Source organism: Perna viridis, chromosome 4, assembly GCF_037379345.1.
Source record: "Perna viridis isolate PV_CMFRI_1.1 ecotype Kerala chromosome 4, ASM3737934v1, whole genome shotgun sequence".
Classification (NCBI taxonomy): Eukaryota; Metazoa; Mollusca; class Bivalvia; order Mytilida; family Mytilidae; genus Perna; species Perna viridis.
In genome coordinates, this window is record NC_142448.1 from 51,597,820 (window position 1) to 51,615,175 (window position 17,356).

Consider the following 17,356-nt stretch of genomic DNA (forward strand, 5'->3'; position numbering starts at 1 on the left):
GCAAAAAGACGTCGAAAAAGGGCAATAGCTTCAACATGGCTTAACATATTAAAATGGAAATTTGACCACAGACAGATCTCATCATGCTGAACACTTTAACCCATGTCACAATTTGGCTAAACCTAACAGTTTTGGAGATATATGCGAAAAACTACTCTGTGACCATATGTTCTATTTTTAGTAACAGCAGCCATGTTTTCAATGGATAAAAAATGCCCACATCAGTTATATGCACGATACCCCAAGGAACATTCATACCAAGTCTGGTTCTTATTGGTCCAGTAGTTTCATGGGAGAAGATTTATAAAAATTGTTAATGACAACGACGGACGACAACGGACGTCAAGTGATGCCAATAGCTCACATGGCCTATGGCCAAATGAACTAAAAATTATTTCACTATTCTCCCCATCCCTAATACACTTCCCTATTCCCAATCCACCATATAATGGAAATTTTTCCTGATAGTCTGCGAGTAGTTATTACATAATGTACATTCGTTCAAATGAACAAGTAAGCCATTGTCTTTATTTCTGTAGCTTATTGATGAGAGTGTGATTGTTTTAGAATTATAGATATGAACTAAAGTCAGTTTGTTATTACATGTGAGCAGTGGGATGATTCATATACAAAAATGTATTAGCAAGCCAAACATAAGAAATTTATTTTTAAAAAACATACAAAATTTTGTAGATTATAAGAGCACTCTTTAACAATTCTTATTACTAACTAAATGTATACTAAATATAACTACACAAAAATCAAAACCAAAAAAAAAAACCAAACATTTGGTCAAAAACAGAAATATTTCAAATCTGGACAACCATACTGATTCTGATAAATGCTGATATGTTTAAAGTCAACATATAACAATTTTATTTGTATAACAAAAGGTATTCTATGAAAAATAATTATAGAAATTGAAAGCAATAATTTCAAAATGTAAAAGAAGTAGAAAATAGAAAAATAGACAACTATAAAAATTGGTAATAATAAATACTATAAAAATTGTAATTTTAGACATTATTTCAAATTAAAGAGATTTTTCAAAGAAACAAAATTGAAAAATATTAATTATTTTCATTTAATTTGCTCTTTTTCTCAATCTCTAAATTTGCAACAGTAGCTATTGTTAAAATGTATCCTTTCAAGAAAATAAACATAAATGAAACAGGGTAAATACAAATAAGTAAGAAATGAAAAAGACATTAACAATATTATGCTTTGATTCATTTCAATAATATACCATACAATGTATTCAATATAGTACAATATACAATACAATGTATTCGATAAAGTACAATAAACTTGTAAATTTTAACAAGATAATTTAAACAATATAAATTTGCATAGACTAACAATATTAATTCTAACATACTTATATTTCATCTCAAAAACATGTTTATGTATTTATCTAGAAAAGAGAACAAAAAGACAGAATTAAAATATTCAGAACAGATGTTGATCTGAGATTTGTATCAGCAATAAAATGCAGTACATGCATTAGTCATCTTTTTTGGTAAGAAAGTATCTTTGAACAGATTTTATTCTTTAAATGTAGGTACTTGTAAGAATCAGGCAAAACGGGGAAACATGCGTGTCAAAACCCCACTGGTCTGACAATATAATTTCACTCAAAGATGCTTTCTCTATTTGAAAAGGCCACCATTTGATTTCTGAATCACTGGATTTGCCTAGAAATTTTTCAATAGAATTAGAAAAGGAGGTTTTTGAAAGAGTTGCCTACCTTGAAGTGTGCATTTAAATGGAATTATAACTTAATTTACCAAAATGATATGGAAAATCTTGTCTTCTTTCCTGGATTCTGATTGTGCAAATAGTCAAAATAAATTTTCAAAATGGCAGGTTTTTTATACCCTGATTCATCCACTGCCTGATTCTTACAGAGACTGACACTTAATGTATATAAAAAATCATAACAGTTCCAAAATAAAATGTACATTATAAAGAAGGGAGACAACCAACAATTTTATTTCTATTTGTTCAGAAAAGAAATGGCTTCACAAAATTTTCCTTAATTTCATATAATTTTTAAAAGAATTTTATGATAAGAGTTCGAGTCTTTTAGTAAAATAATGCTGGCAAGATTTTGTATTTTCCTTTCTGGTTTATCTATAGCATCGTAGTACTTTCAGAGAATCCTGTCTTTTGTGGTGCTACTTCAGCGTCATCCCTGGAAAGAAAATAAAATATGTATTTACTTTCATCATATCTATTTCATAGTTGTCTATTATCGTCCTTTGCAGTAATTTATGAACAGTTGGTTCATTTACATCTGTTAAGAAGGAGTTCCCCTTACAAGATGTGAACATGAAAAACCTATTAGTTGGTTTCATTAAAATATACCAAGAGGTTTGAAGGAGTCTGGCTTAGAGAATGTGTGGATAAAAATATTCCTGTGTACCCACAAGTTTTATTTGTTGAGGTTAAAATGAGATAAGATAAAATAAGGTTTTTATTCAAATAAAGCTTCTCTAACTAAGAAAACAAAATTATGTGTGTTTCTTTATTACATGTACTAGAATGTGTTGCAGTTGAATTATTTAAAAATAAATAAAAAAATACATATAAAGAAATCAAAATTTATAAACAAGATAAAAATACAAACATGCAAAAGATAGGAACCCACTTTTCTTTATTCATACATAAATACATATTGACTAATATACATGAACCAATTATATATTTTATTTGCTAAATTATTTTGTTAAATTAAAAGACAATTATAATATCTTCTGATACTTAAGCAAATAAATACCAGCCCCATCATCTCTCAAGTAAATGTCATGTACCCTATGGAGTTCAATTCAAACAAATGCTATGTAGAAAATATTTGTAAATGTATATTTTTTATAAAATTATTTAAAAAAAAACATAAAAAAACAGGCAGTCAAAAGGATTTGCATACTCCAGGTAAAATACATATTCTCTTAACATTCTACACAAAATTGGGTACATATTTAAATTAAATTCTCCTACCATTCATATATATCAAATATATCATAATATATACAAAGTATTTCTAAAGACAAATTCTCCAAAACACTCCTATAAATCATTATATATGATAAATATTTCAAAAGACAAATTCTCCTAACATTCCTATATATCATTACATATAATAAATATTCAAAAGACAAATTCTTCTAACATTCCCATATATCTTTATATATAGTAAATATTCAAAAGATAAATTCCTTAAACAGTTCTACATTTACATGCTTGCACTTACACAGTGTACCAATACTCAGATTTCATCTCATACACTGAGCCTCTCGGTACTCCTAACCGAGGAGCTGCCGCACCTTCTGTAGTGCTGACCGTGGTGACCTGTTGTTCACCCTCAGTTACTGCCTCACCTGCCACATACTCAACTTTGACCTTGTTTTTGTGTCTTTATCATAAAAAGAGTTGTGTTTCATGTGATTAATTTCCATATTTAAAGGAAATACTATAGCTTTTATCTGAGGAACTAGATTTGCTAAGTTTTTAAGTTTTTTTACATTTTCTGTAATTCACTTTTTGGAAACAGGGTTTATAGCAGTAACTACCTCAACTGTAGCCCCCTAAATGTGTTACAATACTCACTCTTGATAGACAGGGTTTACTGCAGTAACTACCCCTTCTGAGGCCCCTGAATGTTGTGCCTGAACAGTTTCTCCCTCAAATGTCATGTTAATCTCCCCTAAGTCTTGAACTGGTTCATCTGGTGGTACATACATATTCAAACTCTGAGAATAGAATAAATCAACTGTTATTATGTAAACATATCCTTGAGCAAAAGAAAAAGAATTTCTATTATCATAAGAACTCCATTAAGAATGAAACTTCAGTTATCTTGCATTTGGTTAAGGCATCAGACAATTAATAAAAATGTGGAAAAATAAACCAATTAAAATCCACTGTGTCCAGACATGTTAACTGGTGGAGAGGTTCCCCAATGACACAGTCAGATGGGGAGATTCTGCCCATTAAGATGATTTTTACATAAAAGCAAATGTTTGATGTAAAAATTCAACTATTTAGTACTTTTCATAGAAAATATATTAATTTTAACTATAAACCTCCCACAAATCCTGACCTTTTATGTGTGAGATTTTTCAATGATAATGATATGAGAGTCTCCCCCTTACTGTGGGAGAGTTAACATGTATGTTTGTCCACCACAACATAATTTGGTTGTAAAATAAAACAAATATTGAAATATTGGAAATTAAGACTGCTAGTGCACTAAAACTAAACCCAACATGATTTAACCACAATTAAAGAAAATGCCCAACCGTTGTGCGAGTTTTAATAAAATTCACTTAATAGTGTGAGTTATCTCCCCTGACAGGTATCAAAAAATTAGTTGTTTATTCTAGGAAAACAATCTCATAAAAACCCCTTTCTACATGAAAAAAAAATTATCACAAAAATGGGCCAATTATTGGAAATTAAGTGAGCACACACTTCCTATAAATCCACTTTAACTTAACATGATCACAATGCCCATTAATTACAAAGAGTTTCATTAAAATCAGATGGGTAGTTTAACTATATTTATTATGGTATATTTCTGACTTCAAAACCATATAGACCCATACCTGTGTTTCATATTCTCTGAGGAAATCTGGTGGTTCAGCAAAATCAGGTTGACTTTGATATGCATAATTATCATAGGCCTTGTAATTCATCATGTATTTTGTATATCTGAAATAAATATTTGAACAATTTTGAAACAATACAATGAAAACATAGTGTATTCATATTGACTTCAGTTGGAAAAAAATAATTAACATTTTTATTCTTTAGTTTTAAAGAACATGTAGAATAATGGTACATACCGTGATGACGTGAAAATTATGACAATAATTCCCACAATGCAAAGCAGAATAGAAATGGCAACTAAAGCAATCAGTGCTGCCCATGGGTCGTCCAGCCACCAGACATAGGACTTGGTAATTCTCGTCTGAACAGGAAGTGCATTAGCATAGGGTGGTCGTATAATTTCAACATTAACACCATCATTTGACAATTCATTGGAAATATCAGTAATTTTGGGATTTTCAAAAAGACCAGGTTCTTCACTGCTCTTGATTAGCTTAAATTGGGTATTTGGTCGTACCATCACAAATGTTATATCAACACTGAAATGAAAATAGAAAATATAAACATAGGCTGCAAGATATTATAATACTAGTACCTCCAGAATAAATATAAAAATTAATCATTCTATTTGAAAAAAAATTCTTAAAAAGTAAATTTGCTGACATTAATGAGACATCTTCAGTCAAATTGAAGCCATTGATTCAGAAAAGAAATGTGCAATATCAATATTCATAAAAAGACGGCAGAGCAAGTCTTACATTAGGGCTCTCAGCCAATCTAATTCCTTGTTATAAATTTCTTATTCTGTCTCAATCAATCTAATTCCTTGTTATAAATTACTTTTCCTGTCTCAACCAATCAAATTACTTGTCATAAATAACATTACCTGTTTCCTTCAACAACCAAGTCTTCATTTCTCTTCTTTTCTACATTTTCTATCAGAACAACATTGCCTGTATTTCTCTGAAGTGCTCTGAAATGAAGATATAATCCACATATATAGATAACATATCAAATAAATTTTCATGAATTTCTAATAAATACATTTTAAAACATTGAAACCACTATTTGTGTTATCTAAAACAAAAGAATTCAAAACATTTTTGCATGCAGCCCTATAGGATATTTTTCTTTTTTTCCACCCTTAATTGTAATACTGTTTCTCAGACAGGACACATGCACTGATAACTTACTGGCGTTAAAACACTAAATTCAAAATTAAAATCACTTCTATGGTATTATCATTCATTAAAAGAAGAAAACTATTAGTAAATAGAACACCATTTACTCTGTCAGCTGCCATTTCTTAATGACAACACTTTTTTATTTATATTTTTTTTCAAAACTAATACGAAACTCATCAAAAGTTTACAAAAATAATTTTTGCTTCTGGTAAGGTAATATAGTTCTAAACCAAGGAAAAATTACAATGGAATGCAGTGAATAATACTCTTAACACCTCAGAAAAAATATGGAACAAATGTCTGTATACAAATTGAATGATTGATAATTTAGTTTACTGGTAAGTCCTAGAATGGCAGATATTTCATGCATTTCAGGACAAGATAATTTGATAAATGAAACAGATGCTATTTTCTACTAGTCCAACACACTGAGTCAGATTTGTTTATGTGCTAAAAACATAGGAAGGCATGTAATCTTTCTCAGACACATTATTCTGACTACCAGCCAACCAGTTGTAACCCTATGCCCCATACTTATCAACATTCATTTAAAATAATTCTGTTTGATCTCAGAACCCAAGACTCCCTACACACTGCCATCAGACCACCCGGTAGTCTGAATTAATTATCAAAAGATAATGTAAGTAAGATACAACAAATATACATAGTAACACTCACTGTCTTATAGATTCTAGTTTTGTTAAAGTATCTTCAATGGATAATCCCTTCAATACCAATATAAATCTATGGACATTAAATACTGTGTTTATCTGAAAAAAAAAATAATCAACATGCTAATTTAATCAATATAATTCATTGCTACTTCCCTACTTCCCTTGTTTCCATCATCATAAAGTGGCACATATATATATTAAATCTTCAACAGAATGTAAACCTTTCAAAATATAGACCTTCTCCTTCATATTGTACTCTGCAATATATATCTATTTAAGGCTGGTTTCACTGTAAATCACATGAAAACAATACTTACATACAGACTAGCAGTATCTGAGAGTTGGTCTTCATACCGATCTGCTTGATCTCTGACCTCTAAACTGTAAACCATTGGGAGTGCATCAGGATTACTGGCATCAGCAGAGAAGTCAGCCTTTGTTGTAACTCTACCATCAGCAACACTCATTTTTAAGTTATTATTAGCTGTCATGGAGTAGCTCAGTTGTCCAAATATTCCTGCTTCAGTGTCTATAGCCTGTGTGCAAATAATTGAAAAAAAAAGTATATAAGAAATCAAGTTACTGATGGGTACCATACTGATGTTTGATACATTATTCAAATCTACTTCTTTTGCAACTGAACTTACCATATCAACTCACTTAACAACAAAATTATCAAGTTATTTCTCTTTTAGTAATACACATTAATGTTAATGCTTCACTGAAAACAAAAAATAATTGTGTGGAAAGCTCATTTGGTGATACCCACTACTTAAATCCCCGGAAACCATACATCATAATTGATTTCAGAATTCAATGGGAAAAAAATTGAAAGTACACAAAGGCATCATGTAATGAAGAATCTGCGAAAGTTTCATCAAATTTCATTCAGTGGTTTCAAATGAGTAGCGAATTAGAAGAGGATCAATCCTTAGTGAACAAATACTGTAGTTCGAAGACTGCATTAGGAAACCCCAAAAGTCATTCAGATGGAATAAGTGGTACACAATGACATCACGTAATAAGGAATCTGTGAAAGTTCAAATTCAATTCAGTATTTCCAGAGGAGTAGCAGAAAAGACAGAGGAACAGACAGACACAATGATCAGAATATACCTCCTGCTTTGAAAGTAGGGGTATAATAAAATACTAATAATATAATGCTTCATAATCAAGGTATAGAGTCAAAATGCCTTTAGACTATCATAGTGAACTTACTCTAACTTTGTCTGTAACCAAAGTGTTTGGTTTGGTTAAAGATGAAACTATTGTAAAATACTTGTTGGCGACATCAGCATTGGTGTGTGATGGATAGACAGGGAAAACAAACTGTGGTGTGATATCATTAACATCTATAACATTGATATAGACTGTTGTTGTAGGATGGGTGTTCCATACTGAAAAAAAAGAAATAAAAATCATTTATAAAACTCAATAAAAAGAGGATGTTTGCCCTTCTATAGATCTGATACATGTAGTTCTTGTACAACGTTTTTTGTAAATACTTTGGTCATTGTCCATGGATTGTGTACTTTCTGGTGAACCTCCTGTATAGTCAATTTATAGCGGGTGTTTCTAGAAAAGTAGAGGACGCTTACCCTACCAATGCACCTGGTCCATGCTCCCAGTTTTTAGTGGAGTCCGAGTTGCTCATTTCCTTTTGTTACTTTGTATGTATGATTTTAGTTATTTTATGTTCTTTGTTGTGTATGTCTCTTTCCCATGTCTGGTCTTTGTGCCTGGATTTTATTTTTTTTTTATTACCGCTATAACCTCGGTTCCCTTGATTATTCTTTCCTAATACTGGTTCCCTTGATTTTCTTTCCTAATACTGGTTCCCTTGATTTTCTTTTACTCTTTAACACATAATAGTAAGTCGTGATCTTATTGATATTTGCAACAAATAAGTAGGTGTGGTCATCCTGATATTGGTCAAAAAGTAGGTGTTGCGATCATAATATTGGTAAAAAAAAGTAGTTCATCTTGAAATTTGTCAAAATGAAGTTGTGGTCATCCTGATATTTGCCAAAAAATAGTAGTGGTTAAATCTGACATTAGTAAAATGTAGGTGTGGTCATCCTTGCTTTGTAGAAAGATGGTGTAGCAGGTCTTGTATATTTTTTCCTTTTCTAGAAAAGCAGAGGACACTTACCCTACCGGTGCACCTGGTCCATGCTCCCAGTTTTCAGTGGAGTCCGAGTTGCTCATTTACTTTTATTACTTTGTATGTATGATTTTAGTTACTTTATGTTCTTTGTTGTGTATGTCTGTTTTCCATGTCTGGTCTTTGTCCTTGGATTACATTCTTTTGATTACCGCTATAACCTTGGTTCCCTTGATTACTGTTATAACCTTGGTTCCCTTGATTACTGTTAAAATCTTGGTTCCCTTGATTACTCTTTGATTACTATTATAACCTTGGTTCCCTTGATTACTCTTTGATTACCGTTATAACCTTGGTTCCCTTGATTACTCTTTCATTACTGTTATAACATTGGTTCCCTTGATTACTGTGTGATTACTGTTATAACCTTGGTTCCCTTGATTACTCTTTGATTACTGTTATAACCTAGGTTCCCTTGATTACTCCTTTTCCTTGTTAGCTATAAGAATTGCAATATCATACATGTATCAAAGGGAACTGGGCAAAATAATTAATTTAGAAACAATTTCACTATTACCATATTTTTATACCTACCATAAATCTGTCGCTTTCTTCTACTAATGTCATTAGATGTTTCTACACGGATAGTCAATTTATAGCTTTTCTTCTGTTCATAATCCAGAGCTGAATTTAATGTCAAGGTACACAATTTGGAGTAGATTGTTGGTTGTATACTGAAGAGAGATTGACTTCCAAGATTTTCATTCCCACTAATGATAGTACATTTAACATTCTGATCTCCCTGGTTTTGTACCTCTAACTGCTTCACTTCAGCAGGGACTTGTATGTTTTCCTTTAATTCAATGCTGGAAGTAATAAATCAATAAAATAAGATATAAATCAATTTTTACTAATTCCATTTTTCTGGATTGAGCCCAAGACATACCACAATGACAATGAACATGCTACCATGAAACCACAGAAGTCTACTGTTCAGTTGTTGTATGAAGTAGCATACAAAATATTTTAAAATGCTTTAAATATAAATAAATAAAAAAGGGAAAACAATAGAGTATACATACACATATTCAGGTTGTGTGAAGCCCAGCTCTCCCTCCCGTACTGTTGTATAATTCATATTGGCTATCAATGTAGCATCACTACATCTTGGCTTCCAACTCATATCACAGACCCTCACAGTTGTCTACAAAAAAGATGAGAAAGAGATGTATGAAAAGGTTTTGTTCTCTACTACATACAACTAATAAACGAAAAACAGAAACCAGTAACTCCCAACAACAAACATGAACATTAAAGATACCAACCACTCCTCATCACAGAAGTCATTCATTCAAAATATAAACAAAAATTGTATAACATAAGTTGATATCACTTCCTGCTGGCAAACAGGGTCGTATGTATATATTGCATTTTCATAGAAATCTGTTATTGACAGCTTATTCTAGAGTTGTTTTGAAAGTATATCACTTGCTTTCCATTGGACATTATTAAAACTTTATTTAAGACCCTGACTTTATATAAAGGCTGTGTTGATGTATATATCTTTGTATTAAGACCTATGGGAATGTGTTAGTTTTGGATGGTGTGATACAGTGCACTGAACGTGATGAGTTCTCCTATCAAGAAATGTTGGCACATTTACCTCTCAACTCCCACCCTAATCCACAAAAGGTAAATTGCATTTTACTTCAAATCTATATTATTAATTCAGAAGTTTCTGCAAAAAATTTGTAGTTTCAATTCTTTCAAAGTGTTTCCTGAACTTTGAAAGTGTGTATTTACATATTCAAATCAAGATACCTGAACAGCAGCTGGTTTCTCTTGGAGACTGAGTGGCTGTGCTATATAAAGATCTCCACTAGCAGATAATCTGAAGTATCTGGAGTAGTCCGTGGAGGCAATGACGGAGAAATTCAACATAGCATTAGGTGTCTGAAAGAAAATTTAGAGAAATCAGTTATCTCCCTTAGATGAAATAAACAACATTGCAAGCTTAAAACTGTTTCAAAACATTTTCAAGTATCTATAATCATGACCTTTTAAAGACAACATCTAAAGTTAAAATCTCCCAAAACCAAAACCTAGAAAAAAAAACTGAAAGAACAAAATTCAAATAAGTGAAAAAAAAGGTAAAATCAAAATTATGCTATATGTCTTATAATCCTGTGTCAATAAATGCAAGAAAGCCTTCTTAAACCAAATCTTTTACAAAGAAGAAACCACGTCCTAAAAAAATAACATTTACCGCTATATCTTTTTCTATAAATCAAACCTTAAAAAAAAAAAAAAAACCTCATAACCAACACTAAGCAAAAATCCCTAGTTTCACAGTCATCAATCAGAATGGTTTTTATCTTTTTAATCAAGAACTTACATTTGCACTCAATGGAACTTTACTATCATCGTCAGAAGCTGGTAATTTGGTGAGTACATATCCTGCCCTCATTGTGTCAGAGACGGAAACAGTATAATCACTTGCTGTAAACACAGGTGCATACTGGTTCCTGATAATGGTAATCACCACAACACTTGTAGCAGCTCTGGGAACTTCCGATATATCTTTGGCAACCACCGTTAACTGTCAATTCAATGTAGAGTTCATAAATCAGTATCAATTCGGTCATCTTCAAAACTTAACTTTTTAATGAGAAAAAGTTAGACTAGAGTACTATACCCCTTGTTTCACAACAGAGGAGTAATAGATTTGGACCTTATCTAATAAGTAATACTAACTTGAATATTGATACAAGAAAGACCATTCCATACTCAATTAAAACTTACCGTGTATATATTAGCTGTTTGGTCATTAGTCAAAGTTCTGGCAAGGTAAATTTCTCCAGTCGTCTGACTAATAGTAAACACGGCCTGGTTTGATACAGGGTTAGATGCATTAATCTGGTATCGTAAAATTCCACTGGCAGTCGTGTCACTGGTAGCGCTGTCTTGATCGTTAGCGGATACTGTAGTGACGATTCCACCATTTGCATGATATTCAGAAATAGAGACTTCATATCGATTCTTCTCAAACACGGGAGGATAAATGTTTCTACGAATAAAGATTGTAACACGGGCAGTACCAGTCTGTGGGGATGCAGTTATATCTTTGACCTGGACTGTCAGCTACAATAAAGAATAATGAATGTTAATAACATGTGGCTATAAAGTTAATTCTAGTAAAATCAAGTTTTACTTCAATGATATTCAGTTTAATTAGCAGATTGTAGACTACTCAGGGAACTATGTACTTTTGGTTCCTTGTTTTTTTATAATTTTGTTAATCAAAAAGCGTCAGAATTACAGATTGGTAGATGTTAGAAACATTGAAATAAATACTCACCACATATTTAGTAGCTTCATCATTATACAGGTTGGCATTGGTAGAAATATCACCTGAATTACTATTGATTATGAAGTAGTAAGATGCTGGTGGGTTTTCGACAATAGAATACGCCAATGGGTCCTGTAATAAAAATAAAATACAATTCCATTTTGAAATCAGGCAAAGAGAGATTTATGACCTATTTGGTATTTAATCTTGAGTAGCCTAGATGTTGTTATCAACCAAAAAGGTAAATTATCATAAGAAGCTGGTGGATTTCAAACAGTGGAATGCTGCAACAGATTCGGCAACAGATAAAATGTATAACTACATAAAGATATCAGGCAGAGAAAGATTTATGACCTATTTGATATTATTTTTTTAAGTAGCCTAGATCTATGATATCAAACAGCAAACAAAATCGCCAGCAACATATGCCCCATCTATATAAAGCAACAAACTAAATTTGAAATCAATCCATCCATAAGGAACTGAGGGTCTTTTTTGGACGAAAATTTTCCCTATCATTTCATTAGTCCAATAAAATAGGGAAATGATATCAAAACTGATTACAATGTATGCTTCATATAGGTAAAGCCACAAACCAAATTTTAGATCAGTCCACTTACCTTGAGCTGAGATAATTTCATCAAAATTCAGAAAGATAGCTGGAATGACAGACAGACAGCCAGACATGCGTACATATTAGGTGATTCCATTATACAATCCACTCATTAAGTGGGGGTATAAGATTATACCCACATAGAAACAAAAGAAAAGGAGCAACGTGGACTCCACTCAAAGCTAGGACATCTCTAGTGAATGGCCCTATTCAACTTATCAGATGCAGACAAGTTAACCACATCATGCATATAATGCATTTTCAAAACCTTTACACAATAGTGTCTAATAAATTGCTAAATAAATGAGCCCCACTGAGGAGTGGAACCATTCATATTTACAGGAGAAGCAGTAAATACCTTAAATCAACATAGATGAGCAAAATCTCCAAACTGTAAGTCCTTGGAGTAAATAAAATTGACATTCAAAGGCAAAAGTGTGAAAGGTAACTTCAATGTTGTGACCTTTAAACTTATTACCATGGTAACACTTACACCATAAGCATCCTCAGCTTCAATCCATAAGATATAATTTCATTGTGACCTCATATTGACCTTTTACCTAGTAACTATGGTAACACACCATTGATCATATTGGCCTTTAAACTTAAACCTAGTAATTTACTATTATTACACTTACCCCATCAGCATCTCTGGCTCCAACCCTTAAGATAGACGTGTTAATAGGGGTACTCTCATTGATTGTGACCTCATACTGACTCTGTATAAACACAGGGGCAGCTGGGTTCCTCTCAACCTTTATAGTAACTGGTACACTGGTCTGTTTTCTAGGAACTCCACCATCTTGTGCAATTGCTACAAACTGGTAAATTATGGGAAGAAACAAATTAAATTACAACATGCCTTCAAAAGATATTAACTACACACAACTTCACAAAAAATTAATATTACTTTAGAATTTTGTTTCCAATAAGTTCTCGAGTGACTTAAATGCATTCTTGACACAATCAAGTGAATTTAAGTAAATTGTGTCATAAAATTTGTAAAATTTGCTTGTGTGTAACACTGCCCTATCCCACCTATCATAACTTACCCTGTATTCCTTGATATTATCTCCCCTCAGAGTGCCAAGGGTACGAATTTCTCCCGTAGCTGAGTTAATGTAGAAGAAGTTTCCGCCGTTTGGTGGTACAGTATCTTGCACACTGAACTTGTATGTCAATACACCATTGTCACCCTGAAAGTTCAAAATGATCTATTATTGCAGATAGTAGTTAATTCAAGTAGATCAGCTGAAAGAAGGAATGTGCTCATAGGAAATGACTTCAAGTATACAGAAAATGTCAAGAACAATATTGTAGAAAGTCACATACAAGGTACAATCAAATATGCTCTATAAAGCCACATATAAAACATCAATTCAATCCATACCAGGGTTTGACACCAGTTAATGAAATGTTAGCTTGTATATATGCAATTCAGTTAAATGTATGACCCGTGAAAACTTAAAATATAGGTCACAAAAAAGAAAAAAGAAAGTAGGAGCTGCATATACATGTAAATACACATAGTTTAAACAATCTCTATTGAATAAAATTGGTCAAAGGTCAAAGTTATCTACCTCATCATCATCAGTGGCATTTACTTTTCCGACAAATGTCTGTGGAACAGCGTCCTCATTGATCGTAAACTCAGCAGCACCGTGTTCAAAATATGGATCTGTAGGATTTCTGATTACTGTAATTCTGACAATAACCTCAGCATAGTGAGCAGGGTCAGACTGACGGTAGGCTACAATTCTAACCTGAAAATATTTAGCAAATAAAAATCATTTATGGTTTTATATATATACATAACAAAACTAGGTAAATATAATTTTCAGTGATATTAGAAATAATTATACAGATAGCAGTAAATCTTCCTTTGTAATTCATGTGAGAACTAAAGTCTGTAAATATACTCTCAAACTTTCTGTGTCAAAACATCAAAAAAACTTGTTTCTTGTTAAGCTAATTTTATTTGACATCATTAATAATTTTTAATATCAATTTGCCAATCATAGAATTTATCATAAAATAACAATAAATCATTAAGAAAACCTATGAATTATGCTTGATCAGCACACTTGACACCAATACTATTTTGGTTATTCAGTCTTTCCAATTTATTATCTACTAAATTATTTCAACTACATTTAAGTTCTTAGGGCAATGTCCTTTAATAAACCTCAGTACTTACAGTGTATCTTGGAGTTCTCTGGTCATCCTCTATCAATAACTTGCTAAGGATTATTGTAGCGGCATTTCCAATCTTAGTGACGTTGAAGAAATCTCTAGCCAGTCCATCTCCACGCATCTCATAAACAACCACACTCTAAAATATTAATAAGAAACAAATTATTATAGGCTTGTATATCCAATGACCCCATATGCAAAAGAAAATATCCGAAATTTAATGGAAATTCTAAGAATCCCACAAAATATAACCAAAATCTGAAGAAACAATGTTACATAAGTGATAGCTAATCCCAAAAACCCAGATTTACAGACTGTAATCTAAGGTATGACCATTAACATCAGAAGCCAAATGCATAACAAATATTTCAGACTCTTAGACAAAATTAAAAAGTATTACTTTTGACACCGAAACCTGGGGAATAAATAAAAAAGACAAACATAATGTCCTTTAGTGGATCAGCAGCAATTAATGAGACAGACCGACAGACAACATTAAAAATGTATTGCCTTGGACACCTAAAACTTTGGACATGAAAGAAATAGACTCTCATCCTTCAGGGCATGAAGTACAGTTAGTGAGACATACAGACAATAAACAAGTGCATGATATGGACATCATCTTGTGAAAAAAAAAACATAACAAATGGTTCTGGAATAACAAGGGGTTGTACAAGATGTCATGCTAAGTATATCCTGACTCATTAGGAAGTCTATTAAATAAACAGACAAAATTGGCTAACAACATATTTTATATGATACCAAACTGAAGCAATAGTTCTGATTAAGGGAGCAAAGATTTTTTAAACGAAAATCTTGCATGTCAATACCTAAATTGAAAATTTCAAAGTTCCATAAAACAGAAAGTTGATAAAATAGGAAAACAAAAAAAATAGTTACAACATGTATCAGTGTTCATGGTTTAATGTTTCTAAAAATAAATGGACCATTTGACCATCATATGAAACAACTAAGTTTTACCTTGTTCTTAAGTTATGGTTCCACATTGTTTATGATGGACAGATGGACGGAGGAGAGACATTTGTATACCATAATAAGTCGCTTCAAAATTAACAGGCATTTGAAGATTAAAATATTGCTCTCAACACCTAAAGCTCAGGACAAAAAATAGACTTACATTCTTCAGTGGATCTGTGGCAGTAACAGCCATGACAGTATCTCCCACTCTAAAGTCACTTTCTTGTATTGTTTTATCATATTCTGATTTGTCAAATTTAATGTCTCCAGTTCTCTGGATTGTTATTCTGACGTCAACAGTTTTAGAGAGTGATGGGATACCTTTGTCACGTACACCAACTTGAAACTAAAAACAAAAATCAAAATAATGAATAAATCGATCAAGTAATACCCAGTTTTAGCGTTTTTTATTTGATAGCAAGATTTTTACCTCCCAATTTTTTGCAATTTTTATAAGGTAAATATTCATAAAAAGTAAATAAAATAGTATGTAATTTTCATTATAAAATATTAAACTACAAGTCTACACAATTTTGATTGGATCAGTTTCAGTATTTCCTTTTTAAAAAAAAACCCAAAAAAATGAAACGGCATGTAATGTTTCTACTAACAAGACCTGAAAATTTGAGATCCTTACTTCTTTTATTCCGTGTACTTCTTTTATATTTTTGACTTAAGAAGGTAGACCTAAGGTAAGGGACACAACTCTTACAAATCATTGGCACGTTTGTATAAAGCATTTTACATCAACCTCATGTAAGCATCAAAGTAACTTGGATTAATTTTATTCTGTTTCAAATTAAAGTGTGAAAGGCTTTGGTGAAATTGAATACGATACAATCATATCCCTGAATTTATGAGTTATGTCCCTTACACTAGGTCTACCTCCTTAAATTTTCTACTTCTTGAAAATACTAACTACTTAGAGATTTTCACTACATTTTATACTTTTTTTCTAGATTCTAACTTACATTTTGTACTTCTTGCCCATTTGGCACCTCAGTGAGGGGAATGCGGGCTGATATAGATCCATTAACAGGGTTGATTTGGAATATTCTGTTCTTAGCCTCTGGACCAGCAAAGAAATACTCTATCTGTCCATTCAATGAGGTCTACAAAAGATGAATTTTATTAATTCACATGTCCATGTTATAACTAGGCAGGCCTAAAAAAGATGAATTATATTAATTTGCACATCCATGTAATAACTAGGCAGGCCTAGAAAAGATGAATTATATTAATGTTACACAACCTGGCAGGTCCTTCTATACCACAAAAATGTAGATATCACACATTGCACAAACATTTATTGCTGGAAAACATTGAATGTTTTAAGTGTTAAAATGAAGATCCAAAAAAGTAAAAAAATTTCATCATTTTAAATTTGTTGAAATACACTGCAAAATCCCTGTAATATTTTCAATCCCCCTCCCAAAATAGACCATAAATGTAACATTTAGTGATACCCTGCTACCCAGTGGTGAAAAGGGACATGGCAAAATGTTGAAAGTGGCTTAATATGAAAACTGCATTTTGGATTATGCTGAAAGTTAGACGTTATTACCAGAGAAATTTCTAAAGGCATGGTTATTGAAGTATAAAAAGGGCACTCAACCACCACAGAGATTATACTGGGGTACCCCACCTTGA

The 17,356-nt window shown here is 31.9% G+C and overlaps 1 protein-coding gene across 2 annotated transcripts in view; it reads right to left on the minus strand.

Annotated features, from left to right (window-relative positions):
• Nucleotides 1-639: 639 nt before the first annotated feature.
• The window catches only part of LOC148620469 (uncharacterized), a 188,168-nt gene continuing 171,451 nt past the window's right edge, over nucleotides 640-17,356 (minus strand). For both annotated transcript variants that reach the window (XM_088581362.1, XM_088581361.1), the window contains 20 exons: nucleotides 16,678-16,818; nucleotides 15,867-16,052; nucleotides 14,733-14,867; nucleotides 14,116-14,298; nucleotides 13,588-13,731; nucleotides 13,174-13,356; nucleotides 11,932-12,054; nucleotides 11,376-11,714; nucleotides 10,969-11,172; nucleotides 10,395-10,526; nucleotides 9,656-9,777; nucleotides 9,168-9,439; nucleotides 7,688-7,866; nucleotides 6,787-7,005; nucleotides 6,474-6,565; nucleotides 5,498-5,584; nucleotides 4,848-5,150; nucleotides 4,608-4,713; nucleotides 3,610-3,752; nucleotides 640-2,194 (listed from right to left, as the gene is read on the minus strand). In XM_088581362.1, coding sequence (XP_088437488.1) covers nucleotides 2,134-2,194; nucleotides 3,610-3,752; nucleotides 4,608-4,713; nucleotides 4,848-5,150; nucleotides 5,498-5,584; nucleotides 6,474-6,565; nucleotides 6,787-7,005; nucleotides 7,688-7,866; nucleotides 9,168-9,439; nucleotides 9,656-9,777; nucleotides 10,395-10,526; nucleotides 10,969-11,172; nucleotides 11,376-11,714; nucleotides 11,932-12,054; nucleotides 13,174-13,356; nucleotides 13,588-13,731; nucleotides 14,116-14,298; nucleotides 14,733-14,867; nucleotides 15,867-16,052; nucleotides 16,678-16,818 — 3,354 coding nt within the window. In that variant the 3' untranslated portion in view covers nucleotides 640-2,133. The remainder of the gene's footprint in view (nucleotides 2,195-3,609; nucleotides 3,753-4,607; nucleotides 4,714-4,847; nucleotides 5,151-5,497; nucleotides 5,585-6,473; nucleotides 6,566-6,786; nucleotides 7,006-7,687; nucleotides 7,867-9,167; nucleotides 9,440-9,655; nucleotides 9,778-10,394; nucleotides 10,527-10,968; nucleotides 11,173-11,375; nucleotides 11,715-11,931; nucleotides 12,055-13,173; nucleotides 13,357-13,587; nucleotides 13,732-14,115; nucleotides 14,299-14,732; nucleotides 14,868-15,866; nucleotides 16,053-16,677; nucleotides 16,819-17,356) is intronic.